At 38.0% G+C, this 17,851-nt stretch overlaps 1 protein-coding gene across 1 annotated transcript in view; it reads right to left on the bottom strand.

Annotated features, from left to right (window-relative positions):
* LOC127482479 (dynein axonemal heavy chain 5-like) overlaps nt 1-17,851 on the bottom strand; it is a 158,229-nt gene that overhangs the window by 99,208 nt on the left and 41,170 nt on the right. The window contains exons 34-42 of the mRNA XM_051812846.1: nt 17,573-17,701; nt 16,012-16,211; nt 15,754-15,907; nt 8,070-8,336; nt 7,741-7,869; nt 7,125-7,340; nt 5,315-5,461; nt 3,521-3,693; nt 535-713 (exon numbers count right to left, since the gene is read on the bottom strand). Coding sequence (XP_051668806.1) covers nt 535-713; nt 3,521-3,693; nt 5,315-5,461; nt 7,125-7,340; nt 7,741-7,869; nt 8,070-8,336; nt 15,754-15,907; nt 16,012-16,211; nt 17,573-17,701 — 1,594 coding nt within the window. The remainder of the gene's footprint in view (nt 1-534; nt 714-3,520; nt 3,694-5,314; nt 5,462-7,124; nt 7,341-7,740; nt 7,870-8,069; nt 8,337-15,753; nt 15,908-16,011; nt 16,212-17,572; nt 17,702-17,851) is intronic.

Genomic DNA, 17,851 nt, shown 5'->3' with positions numbered 1-17,851 from the left:
GTGATCTACCTGTCCATTTAAACAACAGTAGATATGTACAAGAAAGTTATCAGTTTGACCACTATCTCATTTTCCTGGTTTCAAAAAAAGTTCTAGAGTTTGAAATAAGACACTGCACCACTGTGTGTATTTCCCTACCTTGCACAACATCATTGAGCTTCATATATGATTGTCTTGTTTGACACAAAAGTGGCAAAGGAGGGGTAAATATCCTCCCCCCTTGGAATGAGTGTGATAGAGGCATTAAAAAAGACCCCAAACAGTAGAAATTATTAAAATGGAAAAGGAAAAGAAGATATAGATAGGAAACACCCTTAAATAATATTAAAAAAAAAAACCAAAAAACCTGGAAAACATGTAGGAAGAAAAATGGGAAAAAACCCAAGGAGAAATAATCGAATATCAGGTAAAGTTGATGAGTGCCTGGAAACAAGAGGAAACAGAGATGAAAATATCCTATTAATCGTTGTTAATTCACTACTGAACAGACAAAAACTTGTAACTCTAAAATGAACAAACCAGATATTTTCTTACCTTTATAGATACGACCAAGTCCTCTATAGTCCATTTGGTCTGAACAATTGAAAACAACAACATACTTTCCCAGGCATTTGCCCATGTCTTTAGTTGTCTCTGTTTTCCCCGTCCCTGCAGGTCCTGCTGGTGCACCACCCATACTCATGCCCAGGGCCTGTGCCAGAGTGATGTAACACCTAAAGACAGAACAAAGAGACTTATGAATCTTTTTCTACTATCAATTACTTGAAGTCTATTAATGCAACCACAATAGTTGTATTATACAGAGCTAGGGAAAGGGGCAGAAATGGCTGTGCTTCCATGTGGTAAATCCTCAGTTGCTGCCTTTGGGCAGTGAATCTGAGTTACCAGGTACCAACTTCAATCCACCTGCAGAAAAGCATCCATCCAGCACAGTTCTGACTGCAACAGCCCAGGAAATCCACAGGCCAATTCTAAATGCTGAATACTAAAATACGGTAGTATTGTGATTTACTTACAGTATCATATGCCCTCCTTCCATGACTCAGCCACACTCTGAAGCACCCAGACCCACTGGATTTCTACCTTCTTCCCCATCCTCCTACTCTCCCCAGAGCACATAGGATGGGCTCTCTGATCTGGCAGTAGGAAGGCACAGAGGCTGGAAGCAGCCACTGTTCCTGACATTTCTCTACCAGCATGCCAAACCACAGCAGGCCTGCCAGTCACATGAAGTCTTTGAGTTCCAGGAGGGTAACGCACAAGAGGGAAGACTGGAGGAATCCATGAGCCCTATGCTTCAGCCTCCATCCTGGGCTGAGATCCTCAGGTTTAAGTCTCAGCCTCCCCAGATGGTATGGAGGCTACTGAAGGGTGTAGGAAGACTGTTGTTCTAACCCACTATGCTCCAAAATTACAGTAAACCCATTTTAACACTGAAACTCAATAGCTTTATGATACATGTGGGGAGATAAAATGGGCACTGAAAGAAACCCAAATGATACCACCTAGCACCACTTCATAGGAAACAACAGAGTACTCATTCTAGTCTAATAGCAGTAAGAATGCTTTGTCACCTTATTACTCAGTGTTCAGTTAGCAGGTGGTCAGTTAATTCATAAAAAGTACCAGTCCTAACAATTCTGCTACTGAAAATGAGGTAAGGACAAATTGTATACATAGTACAAGCCCTATATAAAACTTTCATTTAATTTCTGGTGTCTGACATGATGTTTCGGAGCATTTAATTTCAGTGCCATTATCTTAATGCAATGTACTACCAACAGTGTGCATTTATCATGTGCTTCGGGAATCTCTCTGTACATGAAATAATTAGCCAAACAGCACTTGACTCCAAGTTGATTAATGGAAAGCAAAGATACCATTAGCTGAAAATTTTCAGCTTATACAACACCCTATAGCAATACTAAAAATACTAAAATGGAAAAATCCCATAAGCATAAGAAGAAAATCTGTTCTTATGCAACATTGCTTAGGTACATAAGTTTCCCATGCTAACACTAGAAAACACCTCTGCTTCAAGTACCCTTTCAACATGCGACAGTGATCCAATCCCTGCAGATCCCAATCCAACCCCTGCAGATTTGTTTTGCTCTTCTAGGTTTGTCCAAAGACAGATACACGTGTTCTTTTTTGTTGTTATTATTATAAAAAGGCTCATTTTCTTCAATCATGTCACCCTGTGCTAGTTTTAAATCTCATGTGACACAGCACCTTGTAGAATTCCTGATTTGGAAGAGACCCACAAGGATCTTTGAGTCCAATGCCTGGCTCTGCAAAGAACAAACCCAAAAACCACACCACGTGTCTGGGAGTGTTGTCCAAACACCTTTTTAACTCTGGCAGTCTTGGTGCCGTGACCACTTCCCTGGTTGCAATTTAATTCTGTGAATAAATTTTGAATTACAACATTTTCTTGACCGGCTGTCATGACAGGTAAAAATACTGTCAGTGTGTTAGTGCTACCATATCCCCTAATCCATTGCATGTTTAGTGCTGCAAACTGACCTCTAATCTAACACAGGAACAGTAGGATGCATAACATACAGTTTGGCTGATGTGTGTTATATATTAAAAGCCAAGTATCCAAGTACAGGGTTTTGACTTTCTTAACAGCTCATGGGGAATAGAATAATTTTGGTTCAGAAATTGGTAAAAATCTGAATTTTCACTAGTAGATAAAATCTAGTAGCACAGAGAGTGGAAAGACAGTTCCAACATTAATTCAAGATGGGGCTTTGAGTAACCTGGTCTAGTGGAAAGTGTCCCAGACCATGGCAAGGAGGTTGCAATTAGATGATCTTTAATGTCCCTTCCAGTCCAAATCATTCTATGACTCCATAAATTACTGAATATGCACAGTTTTTGACATTCTGGCAGAACAAGCTCTGGCATAGCAAACACCCCTGCCCAGCCAAAGCACTAACCAACTACCTGAGGAAAATAGGCATCTATTGAACTATTCTGTATAACTAACATTTCAGCAATAAAAAATTCTCCTTATGTTTGCCTTCAGAGCTTTTTCTGTGTTTGTAGTCCTTTAATTCTCTATAGGCCTTGTTTAAAACCATACTGACACTAGTTATTCAATGCTATGTCCTGAGTTACTGCTTTTTCCTCCAGGGTGACTTCAAATGAATCACTTGCCATAATACCAAATTCTCATGCAACTACTACCTTATTGAAAGCAGCAATATATTGGTTTTTAGATCCAGTCTGTTTAGGCTGGTGAAGTGTATGGAGTTCAGGTATATTTCTCTTGAGCACAAATAAGTTTTTCAATGCCTATCACACCTCATATAGCTCAAGCAAACACTCAAAGAGAGGTCAACCTGCTTTCAACAGTTGAATATATGAGCACTGGCCTCTGCTGTTCACCAGCAATATTGCAGCATTGTAGCACAACCTAATTAATTCTGATACACACAAAAGTTCAGGGTATTAAGTCAAAGGAATTAAACCGTAGCTCCAATACTGTGTACTGCATTCTTTTTATAACTACCTGTCAGTTAAGGGAGTTATTACAAGCCTGTCTGTACACCCCAGGTATTCATTGCAGTAGGTGAACTCTACATCAGTGATTTTGATAATGCATTTATCCAAGTCCTCAAGAAAATAAAATCGAGACTGTTTTTGCCATTCAAAATCAGATGGAGATTTAATGTTCATATGGACCTATAATGGAAAAGAAAAATCATTAATACAGAAATAAACTGTAAAAAAAAATAATCTTAAATTCCATACAGGAAAAAAAAAGCCTACTTCATACAAATTCCTGACCTGAAAGAACCAGCACGGAATCTGTCAGGAGTCAAGACATGAGAACAGTCTTTTCAAACCTGTCTATGACATGCTCTAAACCTCCTGACCACTTTGATTTTACTCTGTATTGTGCACACAGATTATGAATTGTGTCTTACAGAGATATTGAAGAACAGTGATGGAAAACTTCTTAAAAACTGAAGTAACAATACTGGTTACACTATATAGTATCTGTGCCATTACTCACAGAAATATTAAATTGTGGACAACATTTGAATTTGTTGTATACATATGTATTCATTGTAGACCTGTCTATGTGCTTTATTTGGGATCTATTTTTTAGTATGTACTTGTCACACACATATTTAAATTTGTGGTATATTAATAAATCTTGATTCGTTATTTTTGACACTTGATCTCAAAATCACCAGCCTTTTACAGACTGTGTAATCGTAGTTATTGGCCTTGCAAACACAGTGTAATGTGAAGAGGAGGTTCTGGAATTTCAGTCACTTCCTTGTACTTTATTTCAACCACAAAAGGATATGTTTAGCAGAGAACAGAATGTTTTGAGATAGAAGGATAATATTACTTTACCAATTAAGAACCCTTTCCCCAGTTTTGGACTTGCGCCTGACTTTTTATTTCACATACAGGCCCTATAAATTTAACCAGTTTTGTGTGATTTAATTTTATTATAATATGACATTGAATTAATTTATAATGAAATGTTCAATTAAGAAGATAATGATGAAAATAAATTCAAAACTACAGGCAGAGTATAAAATCCCATGCCTATCTTAGGAGCCAGCAGTTTTATTTCTAGTTCTTAGTATTTTTCTTTATTATATTCTATCTTTTTTTACGCATGCACTTAATTTTTATCTTCCTAACATATGCACAAATTAAGCAATCCAGTATTGAATTATTGGGGTTTGCATCATGCAAGCTTTTTAAAAATTATTCTACTTCCATTTTTATAATTATACTTTCATTTATTCAATATATTTATCTAAAGAAAGCCTGATGTTACCCAGTTATTAAAAAATTTAAAATATCTCTTCTGTTTATTTTTGCTACCCTTTTCAAACATATGGAGCCTCACTGCTTTTACCTTTGAATAACTATTACCTTAAATCAATACATAGGTCGGCCTGGAAATTACATGATTGATAGCAGTAGTAAATGGACTTTTTTTTATGCTGATATTTCAATCAAATTACGCATTAAATCTTCAAGGTGAGAGAATAGTTCAGTTTTCAAAGTTAAATTCTTTTGCTCACAGTGAATTTGTGCATGATCGGTATAAACAATCATTTTAAAAATTGAAGTCTGAACTTACTAACATACCCATATATAATTCACCCTTATCTCTGCATGACATCTATATGAAATCAAACTAAATCTGATATGCTTTATCACAAAACTAATGTTAGAGCTACACGAAGGGAAGAGATTGCAAGACTTGTTTTACATTTTTTGATATGTGCAAAACCTTCTACAGAAAGTTCCTTAAAGGTTTTCTAAAACTTACCAAATCATCAAAGATATCCTTCTGGTGCACATGAATGGTAATTAAAGTTTCATATTTTGTGCGCTCCATTCTTGTCAGATTGTGTGTCGTCATGTCAATCAAATCATTTAAAAGTTCCAAAAACTTCTGATTCGTTGTGTGCATTACCTTTTCCATACAGCAAGAATATACATATTAATATAAACACCATTTGTTCTTCCAATGTTTAGAATAAAAAATAAACAAACATTTGCAAACATATGTGACCTTTGTATTCTGCTTTGTATTTTTTATGCTTGGAATCCTAAATTTGGATTTGTAGTTTGCCCTCCATGCATGCATTCTTACCCAACAGAATACAATAAGGTTATATCTAGGTGAACAGGTCACATTATAAGATTTTATTCCAAGACAATTGCTCCTTTTACTATACATTCAGCTGACTGCATCCCGGCATATATTCAGAACCATCAGTCTCTGGGTTTGGGTTTTATATATTAGCCCAAGCAGTATCTACTCTTTAGGGGGAACAGGAACCTGGAGATCTGTCACATCCTCTAAGCAGAGGAGGGGGAAAATGTAGTGTAATTTTACATGCCAATGCTAAAATAATGATTTATTTTGTGGTACCAGATAGGTTACAAAATTCCACAAAATATAATATTGGTTTATGTAAACAGCATCAGCCTCTGTCAGTGATGCTCCTGGAACACAATAAATTATAAAGCACTAAGGTTTCAGAAAGAGCAGCTCATTTATACTCCTGTTTCAAATCTGTGAGAGAACAATCCCACTAGCTTTCTGTAAATATATGCACAGCCTAAAATTCACACTGTTTGCTTAGAAAAAAATGCTAAAAACACAGTTAAAACTAACAGAGAATTAAATTACCTCCCTGCCCCCCAAACACACACACACAGTTCAGCCCCCCTCCCCAAAAAAACCCAAAACAAAAGCTGTTTTCTAGTTAATGCAAAAAAATCTTGGCATCTAGTTAGTCTATGAACTGGAGTGGTCTATACCCATTTTAAAACCAGATCTATACTCTTTTAAAACTTTGTACAATGCAGAAAATGTAGCGCTACGTGATCTTCTCCATAGTCTAGATACTTTGATACTTTCATTCAGTAAGTATATATAGTATATATATAAAAGTACAGCACAGGACCATTGCCCTGCACTTACTTTTATGGTAAGATGGTGTTATTAGTTCTTTGTTCAATCTCACTTTATATTCTTGATTAATGGTAATACGCAACTCTCTAATCCATACTTTCTCCTTCCCCTTTCATAGATTCAGTGTTACTAATAACACCTTGGTTGTTAACAGCATCTTCTCCACGTGTTTGGGATTAAACAAACACCTCCTCAAATGGTTGTTATTCTTTCCCCCTCCCTAAAAATGAGCTCATCCACCGAAGAATCTAATATATTTGGCTAGAGTCAGCCAATGCCCACAAAGCACAGTTATTTCCTTGAAGTTTGGGAGCTCTTATTTCTTTCCTAATTTGATTTTGGGAAAGTAATAGGACAAGATGTCCCATATTCCCAAACTGAGAAACTGTCCCTTCCCAAGCTGACTGCAGTAACAGAACAGCAGAAAAATCACACGATTAGGAACAATTCTAAAGCACATGCTGGAGGATAATGAGGAGGTGTGACTTCTTAACACATTCTATATCATTCTGTTTTCCTGTTAGCTTCTTTTTTATTCTGGTTAATTAACTAGTACTTTATGCTTTTTCCTACATGTTAATTTTAACTTTTCACAATATTCAAAATATTACAAACAATGCTTTTAATAAATCCCCAAAGATTCATTAAATATTACCTTTTTGTCAGTTTTTGTACTGTTCAGTGCCTTCTCTGCATCTCTGGTCCAGATCATTTGAATTCCCAGAAGTCCTATTTGTGCGGGAAACGTTGCCTGAAAGTCATACAGCTTAAATTCTGAATCGTTAATGACCATTGATGCCTGTCTAATGATGGTGTGGATTGTTTTCCTAATCCCATTCAGCAGCTGACCTAGCCAGAATTCCACATTGCCCTGAAATAAACAAGAAAGTACTTTTAAAGAACTAGTTTATGAATAATTCACAAGGAGCAAAAGCTCTACATGACTTTTATCCCAGTTCTTCATACTCCCATTTCCCTCTTTGTTATTCTTGAATCTTTAAAAGATTCCTTTCCTCCTTCTGCTCCACTGCCCTTCTAGACATATGTGATGGATCTGACACTTCGCAGCAGTACTGCTGAGAAAACAGGTAAAGCAATTGTTACAAAATGACACAAATGTCCTGTCCTTTCTAGTCTTTGCTCTTGATGTTCACATTGGAAGGTTTTCGTTCAGCTAGTCAAATAATAGCATGATGTGATACTGTTGGTCTCTAAAACATAAATCTACTTTAAATCAAGTCATGAAAAACTTCAATATATATTTTCATTACCTGAGCTAAAACTGGTTCAATAATATTGACCCGTTCTCCTTCTTGAGATTCAAACAATAAAATCTGGTCGTAGTTTTTTTCATGAAATCCCACTCTGTTAACATTGTCAAACAAACTTAATAAATGTGCCTACAATAGAATCAGAAAAAAACCCCACCTGAATAAATTGATCAGATATGGCATTCTTACTTTATCTTTAAATTCTGTATTAGAATGTTCTGTAAATCTTTCCATCAGTGTAAGAAATTCTCTCAAATAAATAACAAAATCCTCCATGGTCCTCACTTAGTAATATTGACCATAAAAACATATTGCTTTATTACTTGTACCTGAATAGTGTGGGAATCAGATGCTTGACCAAGGATTTCCAAAAGAGCAGGGTCAGATATGAAAAAAAATCTTGGAAATATTAACCGTTTTTTTTCCAAATAGCCAGTCAGTGATTTCTGACAGACTTCCAGCTGTTCCAGCAAATGTGGTAATAGCTGTGCCAAAGTCTCATCTCCAACGCAGCACTGCACAATGTTTGATGTTTCATGGGCTCTTTGCATAATTCTCTGCCATGATTTATCAATGTTCTGAAATCTTCTGGCTTCCTGAAGTACATGAAGTACATGAAGTACATTAGCTTTTTGTCATGTTTGTCGTATTCTAAAAGTTAAATAATACCATGAGACAAGGTAACAGTTTAATATTTCCCTTGTTGTTCAAGTATTCTTTGCAGGACTAATGCATGAATATTTATAGGCATGCTTATGATGATCAGTGCTTATAATGACCAGAGTTCAAATTGCACGAGAAAGACTGCACTGGGATAGCTCTGAAAATGTCTTTTACTTCCTGTTGGGCACCAAAATTGTCCACATAAAAGGACTCCAACACACACCAGAAAACAAATAGCAGCCTTCCCAGGAATTACAGTCTTCCTAATAGCAACAGACAATGTCACCTAAGTTGATAGTAGTAACACTTGACAAACAAAACCAGTATAAACAGTCTGAAGCTGCTGTGCTTGTAAGGTATAGTAGGGGAAGGGAGACAACTGGGAGCTGAAGAATAAATATTTTTATACACTGGGTTTATTGACATTAAAAACTCTTTATTCATCTACAACAAATGAAATGGTAATGGAGTCATAAATTATCTGAGAGTTAGAATAGATCTCAAAAGACCATCCAAAGCAATTTGTCTGCCATAAGGCAGGGTCATACCCCAAAAATCTGTCTGTCAGGTGTTTAATGATATTTAATGATGGAGATTTAGAAGCCTTTCCAGGCAATCTTTGCTACTGGTGACTCTGTTTTAATATCTAACCTTAATCACATATAGAGAACACGTATTTTGCTTCCTATTGAGAGCAACTCTCATATTTAAAAAAAACTTATCACATCTTCTCTTCAGGTTTTCCTCTTCTTCAAACCAAACAAGCCTAGTTTGTTGAATCTTTTTTGTGCATTATCCTTCCTGGGTAGTTTCTCATTCTTACCACCCTCTTCTATGCTGTCTCAAATTTGTCTCTGTGTTTCTTTGGCCAAAACCAGGTACAATATTCTAGTTATCAGTTATTGCTGTTTATGCATTCTACTCTTCTGCCTTCATTTTACATACCAGCAAGCTAAAACTCATTTCCTAGTGTTACGACCCGCCCCAGGAAAAGAGAGGGGGGGGGGGGTAACTCAGGTTTTATCAAAAATTCCTTGGGGGTGGATTAAAGCGAAGCGACACTAAATAATCGGTGTATGAAAATATATAAGATTTATTTCAACAGTTTTGCATCAACAGGTAAGTTAATAAGATTTATTTTAACAGTTTTGTATCAACAGATAGGTGAACATTCTTTTTGGGTGCTGTCATAATCAATAGGTAACTTTTCTGGGGAGGAGAAAAATGCATAGGAGAGAGAGAGAAAGGCAGGATAAGAGCCAGGGAGAGTAAGGGAAAGAAAAGCTGAAAGTAGATAGATGTCCATAGTCACCGCCCACGGGGTCCAGCGATGCTTGATGGTCTTGATTCGCAGGCGGTGGGGGAGAAGAACTCCCGAATTCCCAAAGTCACCAGTAAGTTTATATGCTCTGGCGCCTCCCTGGCATGAGGGGTTGCCTCCCTTTTTTGGACTTAGTCCTCCAGAGGCACATTGTCTTTTCAGTTGTTGTTTGCCCAGCAGAGGTGTCAATAGGCAAGAGCCTGCAAGGTTGACTCCTCATGGGCTATCAGAGGTAACTAATCGCCCAGCAGGTGTGTCAAAAACCCAAGGTCAGTTGTTGTTTTCAGGACAGCGTAACTAATCGCCCAGCAGAGGTGTCAAAAGCCCGAGGTCCGTTGTTGTTTTTTAGGAGGACTCCCCAGCAGGTGTGTCAAAGCCCGAGGTCCGTTGTTGTTTTTTAGGAGGACTCCCCAGCAGGTGTGTCAAAAGCCCGAGAATGCATAAAACATCAACTATTTCAGTCTCTGACACCACCCCGTGATTTATGCATTCAATAGTTTTTCTTCTTTTGTCGTTCTCTGTGAATCTTCTTTGTGGGCGGTGCTTTTCGTATAGTGGACAGGGAGACAGAAGAGTGAAGAAAAGGAAGAGATTGCCCTAATGCATTACAATTCTCCCCCCCTTCAAAAAAAAAAAAAAAACAAAAAAAAAAACAAGCTAATTGTATAATAACATAGTAAGCTAATTTGCACTAGTTACTTTCTCCACCCCGTGAGTAGTCAAAGGGGATGTAATAGGATCTCAATGACTACAATCAAATTTCTTAACATTAATGAGGTTACAAACATACATACAAATATTTGAAATTATACATCAAAAAACACTGAGTTACTTGGGAGCTGGTAAAAGGTTTTCTTTTGTTTTCTTTTAGGCCTAAATTTAGTTCCGTTTTTGTTAAATTTAACCAAAATTAAAATTCAATGCCTTTCAAGGCAGAAGGCTAATGTATATAATGCATATTCATATAATTCTAAATATGCATAAATACTTGTACTAACTCCCAGGTTATATTTGGTTGAGTTTCTCAATCGAAAGAGATATTTAAAAGGACAAAATGAACTTGACAAAAATCAAATTAATAGTACATCTTATACAATTTTACCAGTAAGTTGCTCACATTCAAAAGCTTCTCCCAAACTAACCTGCCCCCCAACAAAATAATAAAACAAACTTGGCAAAACGAAATTAGCAGTACATAAAATGGCCCGTCCTACACAATCTTATCAGTGAATTGTTCATAATAAAAAAAAAACAAAACCCAGATAAGTTAACAATTATTAATAAGCTGATAACACAAGTAATTCTGGGAGTAGAGGGAGCACAAACACAATGTTTGTGGCAAACTTTTACATATTGCAGACTTGAGACAAAAATACATATAGGCATGTATATTACAAAGTTATTAAGATAAAAACATTAAGAACAGTATAAGTCTTCAGTCTTGTTGCTATTTCGTTTTCTCATGGAGTACTTGTAAGTTGATAATAGAAGCAGTTGTGGGGGTAGTTATCTCTTCTGCCTCTTGCTGTAATTGAGGCTCCATTGGTTCCATGTAGTTTGATCTCATCTGCTGGCAGGTTTCTGCAAAAGAACAAATCTGGCCCACTACGGACCGATTGTTAAAAAGAAGGAACTATCTATTTATCCAACTCCTTTTCTTATCTGGCATAATGTTACTAGGGCAATAATAATAGAGAAGTTTGGAACATGTTTTCTCCAAAAAACAAATAAACTCAGACGGACAGAGAGGGGTGGGAGACCAAACACCCATTCTCTCCCTCTGGCATCTCTCCAGGCTCGACCCTTTAATAAATCTAACCCCAGGATGTTAGCTGGTAGTGGTCCCACAATCATGGTAGTTTCTGGGGCTGTCTCATCTCCAGGTAACCAGCATTTCACTCGAGCAGTGTATTGGGGTTGGGATTTGCCAAAGGCATCAGTTACCCATATTTCCTTTTTGTCTGGCTTAATGCCACACTGGGTAGCAGCTTCAGTTTGGAGTGCTGAGACCTGTGCACCCGTGTCTACCATGAATGTAACTAAAGATTTAAAAGGGCCAAGAGGAAAAGTGATTACCAAATCTCCCTGGTTGTTTTCTGTAAGCTTTCTCTCATAAACCCACTGGCTATTTTTTGGCTTATTTACTTGAGGGCAGTAAGTCCAGTTCCTTGACTCAGAACTGGTCAAACTGGTTATTCCGGTTTCTGGAGAGGCTGAGGGGATCACAGTGTTGGACTCCTTAGAGGGGCTGCCCTTAGGGGGTGCCTTGTGCTCTTTGATCTCATCCCAGTGCTTTATCAAGTATTCTAAATTAGCAGTGGGTAATTTATCCATCACTTCTAGAGGAATTCCTTTTGCAACACCTTCTCTCCACAGACTGTATCTCTTTCTTCCGCTAGATGACACATTTTGTTGACAAATACCTGGCGAGGCAGGTTTTTGGACTTTCCCTGCCCTCCTGCAGTGTATTCTCTGGCCATTGGTACCAGGGAGCCCCAGCTGCTGACCAGTAGCTATTAATTCTTGGGCTATTTCCAACCAGGTTATTCCTGATGGAGCACCCCTTCTTCTAGGTCTGGGGGTTGCCTTTATGCGCTCCTGTAATTGTTTAGCATAAACTTTTAGTGCATCAGGCAGGCCTCGAATTAAAACTGGAAATCTCTGTGGATCTGCCTCGAGTTCCATTGGGGAATGTCGTTGTGGGTCTAATAATTTTGTATGCATTAACTGGAGACATGCGGTTTTTTGTACACTTTTTACAATGTGGCCAATTGTGGGTGTTTTAATCGTGTAAGGATCTCCCCTTTCTATAGGGTCTAACCCACCTGCCCAGTAGGCAGCTCTCTGGGTCAGGGACCACGGGGCTCGGTTATCATTTGTGGTCAGGAAAACCCCTGGGCCCCAAAATCCTCTGGCCTCATCTTCACTTAATAAAATTCGGTCTCCCCCAGTAAGGGACACCCTCCACACATATTCAGTCTCTGATTCGCTGGCCTTACGGCTGTATTTCTCCTGAATTTTGGCCAGTGCTTCCCCCGTGTACGGGGTAGTTCGTGTGGTAGTTTGCCGATCTGCCCCCTGGCCAGTGGTTTCAGTTTTAATGAGGGGACGCATATGTATTACCCCCTCCTCCGGGTAACTTTGCTTCAATTCTTCTAATTCCCCAGAGGGGTACAGGGATTTGTTAACATCTACCGGTTTAGGGTATTTTGAATTGATGTCTCGCAATTCACAATTTTTCATTTCCAGTATTTTTTTAAGCCTTTCATTTTGTTCCTCCTCATCTTCAAGGGCTGACCTAAGCAATGAGTTAATCTCTCTCTCTTTTTCCAGTGCCTGGCGTTCAGCAGTTAACTGCAGGCGTTCTTTTTCTAATTGCTCCTGTAATGCCTTCATTGTCTCTTGAAGAGACCTTATCACCTCACCGGTAGATTTTTGAATAGCCTCTTTTCCTAGTTGGTCCTGCAAAGTTCTCATTGACTCTTGGAAAGATTTTGTCACTTCACTTACAGATTTTTGAATAGCTAATTTTTGCCTTTGCACTGCTCTAAGGAACAAGCCTAAGACAGCACCCAAAAAAAACAGTTCTAAACCAAGGATAGCTATCAGGAGGGAATAATCCCCATATAACTCAACCCGGGGTGTCATCCCCTTCGCCTCAGTCATTAACCCAGCTTAGGTTAATGTCTTTCTCCCCCTTAACCCTCTGAGGGCTGGTTTGACTCTCTCCTGGAAAACCTTTCAACAGGTCCAGGTCACACCAGGAAACCTTTCAACAGGTCTGATGTGCCCGGGTCACACCGAGAGGAGAAAAATTCTTACTATAATTTTACTGCGAGGGAACAGTCACCATTTGACTCGCCCTCGGTACCAGTTTTAGACTACACCGATTACTCCACCACATCCAAAGGATCCTGTCCGTGACGCCAAAAATGTTACGACCCGCCCCAGGAAAAGAGAGGGGGGGGGGGGTAACTCAGGTTTTATCAAAAATTCCTTGGGGGTGGATTAAAGCGAAGCGACACTAAATAATCGGTGTATGAAAATATATAAGATTTATTTCAACAGTTTTGCATCAACAGGTAAGTTAATAAGATTTATTTTAACAGTTTTGTATCAACAGATAGGTGAACATTCTTTTTGGGTGCTGTCATAATCAATAGGTAACTTTTCTGGGGAGGAGAAAAATGCATAGGAGAGAGAGAGAAAGGCAGGATAAGAGCCAGGGAGAGTAAGGGAAAGAAAAGCTGAAAGTAGATAGATGTCCATAGTCACCGCCCACGGGGTCCAGCGATGCTTGATGGTCTTGATTCGCAGGCGGTGGGGGAGAAGAACTCCCGAATTCCCAAAGTCACCAGTAAGTTTATATGCTCTGGCGCCTCCCTGGCATGAGGGGTTGCCTCCCTTTTTTGGACTTAGTCCTCCAGAGGCACATTGTCTTTTCAGTTGTTGTTTGCCCAGCAGAGGTGTCAATAGGCAAGAGCCTGCAAGGTTGACTCCTCATGGGCTATCAGAGGTAACTAATCGCCCAGCAGGTGTGTCAAAAACCCAAGGTCAGTTGTTGTTTTCAGGACAGCGTAACTAATCGCCCAGCAGAGGTGTCAAAAGCCCGAGGTCCGTTGTTGTTTTTTAGGAGGACTCCCCAGCAGGTGTGTCAAAGCCCGAGGTCCGTTGTTGTTTTTTAGGAGGACTCCCCAGCAGGTGTGTCAAAAGCCCGAGAATGCATAAAACATCAACTATTTCAGTCTCTGACACCTAGTAGTAGTATCAGAGACAATGTCAAAAGTCTATCAAGATATATGGCAACTAGAGTTTTTCCTCTATCCGCAAAGCTTCTCACCCACCCTAAAAATAAATTAGCTTTGTTTGACATGTTTTGTTCCTAACAAATCCACACTGACTGTTACTCATCTCCTTGTTAACTTCCAGATGCTAACAGTTACTTGTTGCAATATTCATCAAGAAACTGGAATTAAGCCTGCTCATCTATCATTACTCCTCCATCAAGCTGTTCCTTCTCCTACTTCTTTAAAGACAGTCACCACATTTGCTTTTTTCCAGAATATTGGTTCATGTATTTATCATCCTCGGAAGAAGTAGCTTTAGCAGTTATCAAATGGCTCAGCTGCGCTTCAGCATTTGGTCATCTGCAAAAACTGCTCATTGATTCTCTGATAAGCATTAACAACATAAATATATCTCCTGAACTTAAAAAAAAAGTACTGTTATCTTAAACAACAGTTAAGAAAGCTTTATTTATCTTACAAAAATTTATGTTAATTTGGGAAATTGTAATCCTTTAATTATATGTGGCCTAAAATAAATTAGTATCTAGTAATTACCCAATAATCATGGTTCTGTTAAGTTACAGAACTTAATTGATCCAGTTGATTGAACTGTGGTGTGTTAAAATTTTATGAAAACCCCTCATTAAGAGACTTAAAAAGGATGATTTCTTCTGCTATTTCTCTCCTGCAGGAAGCCAGATCATTCCTTAACTCTCTTGCAGCTGCTATCATGTAAGGTCGGAATTCAACCTCTTGAAGAGATTGAAACAGTTCACATGCAGCTGCACACATGCAGCTCCCAAGCCTTGTAGCATCTCTCTGTGGGACTTCGTTAAACTGAGTCCCAGTGAGTACAGAATTCATACAGTATATTTGTCCTATGTTATTATTATGTAATAATAACATAACTGTCAGCCTGTAAATATGGGCACACAGAGACACATGGCAAAAGCGATACATCCATTTTGTGCCCTTAAGTAGTTCTGAACCTTGTACTATCATATGATTCACTCATACTGCAAGCTGAGAGGAACATTTGAGCTTGAATTGCAAACAACCCTGTTTCTGTAGGTTTGACCAAGTTCTAAGCAGTTAAACCAGAAAGATCCCAGTTTGGCAAAGCTTCTTCTGAACTGCCTATGCAGAGCTCACAAAGCTTATATGCATTATATGTACTGGCAAGTAAACTCTGTGATGTGACAATCCCTTGGTACAACATATTGTTATCATAAATTGGTATACCTGAGGTAGTTGTTTTGCAATGTCTCCACCAACAAACACAGCTTCAAGGTAAATCCAGAGGTTTTGTACAGTAAGCCAGTTTTCAATTATCTCTGCAGTATTGGTCAACTTCTGAACCCACTGTTGTATCGTGGACTTAAATGGTGCATTATATCTGTATGAACATGAGTTAAAGGGAAAAAATAACATAAAATGTTCATTGTTTACTTTGGGGGTTGATTAGATTTACACAGTATGTGCATTTATTAAATTTTGTACCTGTTGCTCATGAGTGACCCCAGTATCATGAGGCTGTCTTCCACCAAAGCTATTTTCTCTGATATATCTGATCCTTTCAGAAGGAGTTCTCCCCGAGTTTTGAATTGGCCAAAAGTGAAAGCATGGGTACTCCATTCACTGATGACATGTTTCAATTTTGCTTCAATATCCTTTTCTTTAACAGCACTGATGCAGATATCCTGTGTAAAATTAAAATAGTAAATTACATTCCTATAAGACTAATACAAAGCACAGCTATAAAGACTATTAAAATTTATTGGCTAGAACCAAACTTCAGTGTAAGTTCTTATTAATGAAAATATGCATCAAAACACCCAAAGTTATTAAACTACAAACAAGACTATATTCTAGTATTACTTGTAACAGGTACATTTTATGGGCTATACTCCATCTTCACTAGTACTGGCACCTTGAACACACAAAATTCACTGAGTCAATGAATCTGCAGGCAGAATTTGCCTCTCTGTATGAATTAAAATTTGAAATCAAATAAACCAACTGAGGGATTTAAGGAAAATACACATTACCAATCAAGACAATAAATAGTCCAAGAATAGAATGTAGATGGACAACATAACTGTCTACTACTTCTTGAAGACAGTGAGGACAGGACTGTCATAAAAATGGTTATTGCATCAAAGAGAAAAGGACCAGCTACTCAGACTGGACCCCAAATGCAGGTTCAGGAGTATATTGGATTCTATTGTAGGTTCAAAGTGTTTCCTGAAGTATAAAGCTGGAACTCTGAACCTTTCACAATTCTTGTCTAGAAATTGGGTACAGTAGAGGTTTTATTTCATGTTTTTGTCTTAAATATGTTCCTTTGTGGATCAAGATAAAACAGGTCACTACTCTGGAGGGACCACATATATAGCTAAGTGACAACAGAACTGAAGTTAGAAACTGTTGGGGTTTTACTTCTTTATTTTTAGCTATGCTTTGTTCTGGTAAAAGGTAACAAGCATGATGCTAATGGACTTGCCAGATAACTGCTGTCCCTAAAATGGAGGAGACAAGAGCTTTGTAGCTTGTGCACACTACGTAAGCCTTCTCATCTCTCTGTGCTCTTGTGAAGAGTCACTTTTGAAATACAAAAGAACCTCATTCTCTTTCATCCCATATCCTCCACTTCTCCTGTGTTCCAAAGATTTTCAGCACTTAACAGGATCAGTCTTACATCAACTATTTTTTCTCTCTGGTAAGACATTTAAAGGCAAAAAAAAAATAAAAGTAGGCAGATCCTAAATCAGAAGCATGACAATAAAACAATAGAAGTCCTTCTGTGGAAGGATTAGTGTAATACCATCTATCCATTTAAGCCTTCTCCACAATAAAAAGGAAATAAACTAACCATCAGTGCTACTACCAACTACAAGGCTCCATTTTTTCAAAGGAATTCTTCAACTAAAACAATTTTTTTTTAATGTTACAAAGCTGAGTAGAAACAGGATTTCAAAAGCACAGACTCCCAAATCACAAGTTATTAATTTTAAAAACAAAAATCAACCAAACAAAAAAAACACCAGAAGAGTACATGTACCTCAATATCTTCTTTATATTTTAATAACGGGGCATCCATTACATTTTTCAAAGAGAAACTTTCAGAGTCAACATCAAAGTGATGCCCAGTTACTTGTTCAATTCTTTCCCAGTGTCGTGACAACATTGCCTAGAAAAGTCCATAGGGATGATTTTTTAAAAATTGTATTATTTTTAGAACTAGAATGATCACATACTTTCACACTCTATCTGTTTAGCAAATACAAGAGTTTTGATTTCCATTCCACTGAAAGCATTAACAGTTCTTGTAATCACATTA

The sequence above is a fragment of the Manacus candei genome, unplaced genomic scaffold (genome assembly GCF_025592945.1).
Source record: "Manacus candei isolate 608988 ecotype Guabito, Panama unplaced genomic scaffold, ASM2559294v1 h1tg000088l, whole genome shotgun sequence".
Lineage (NCBI taxonomy): Eukaryota > Metazoa > Chordata > Aves > Passeriformes > Pipridae > Manacus > Manacus candei.
This window is presented reverse-complemented; position numbering and strand designations above follow the sequence as displayed.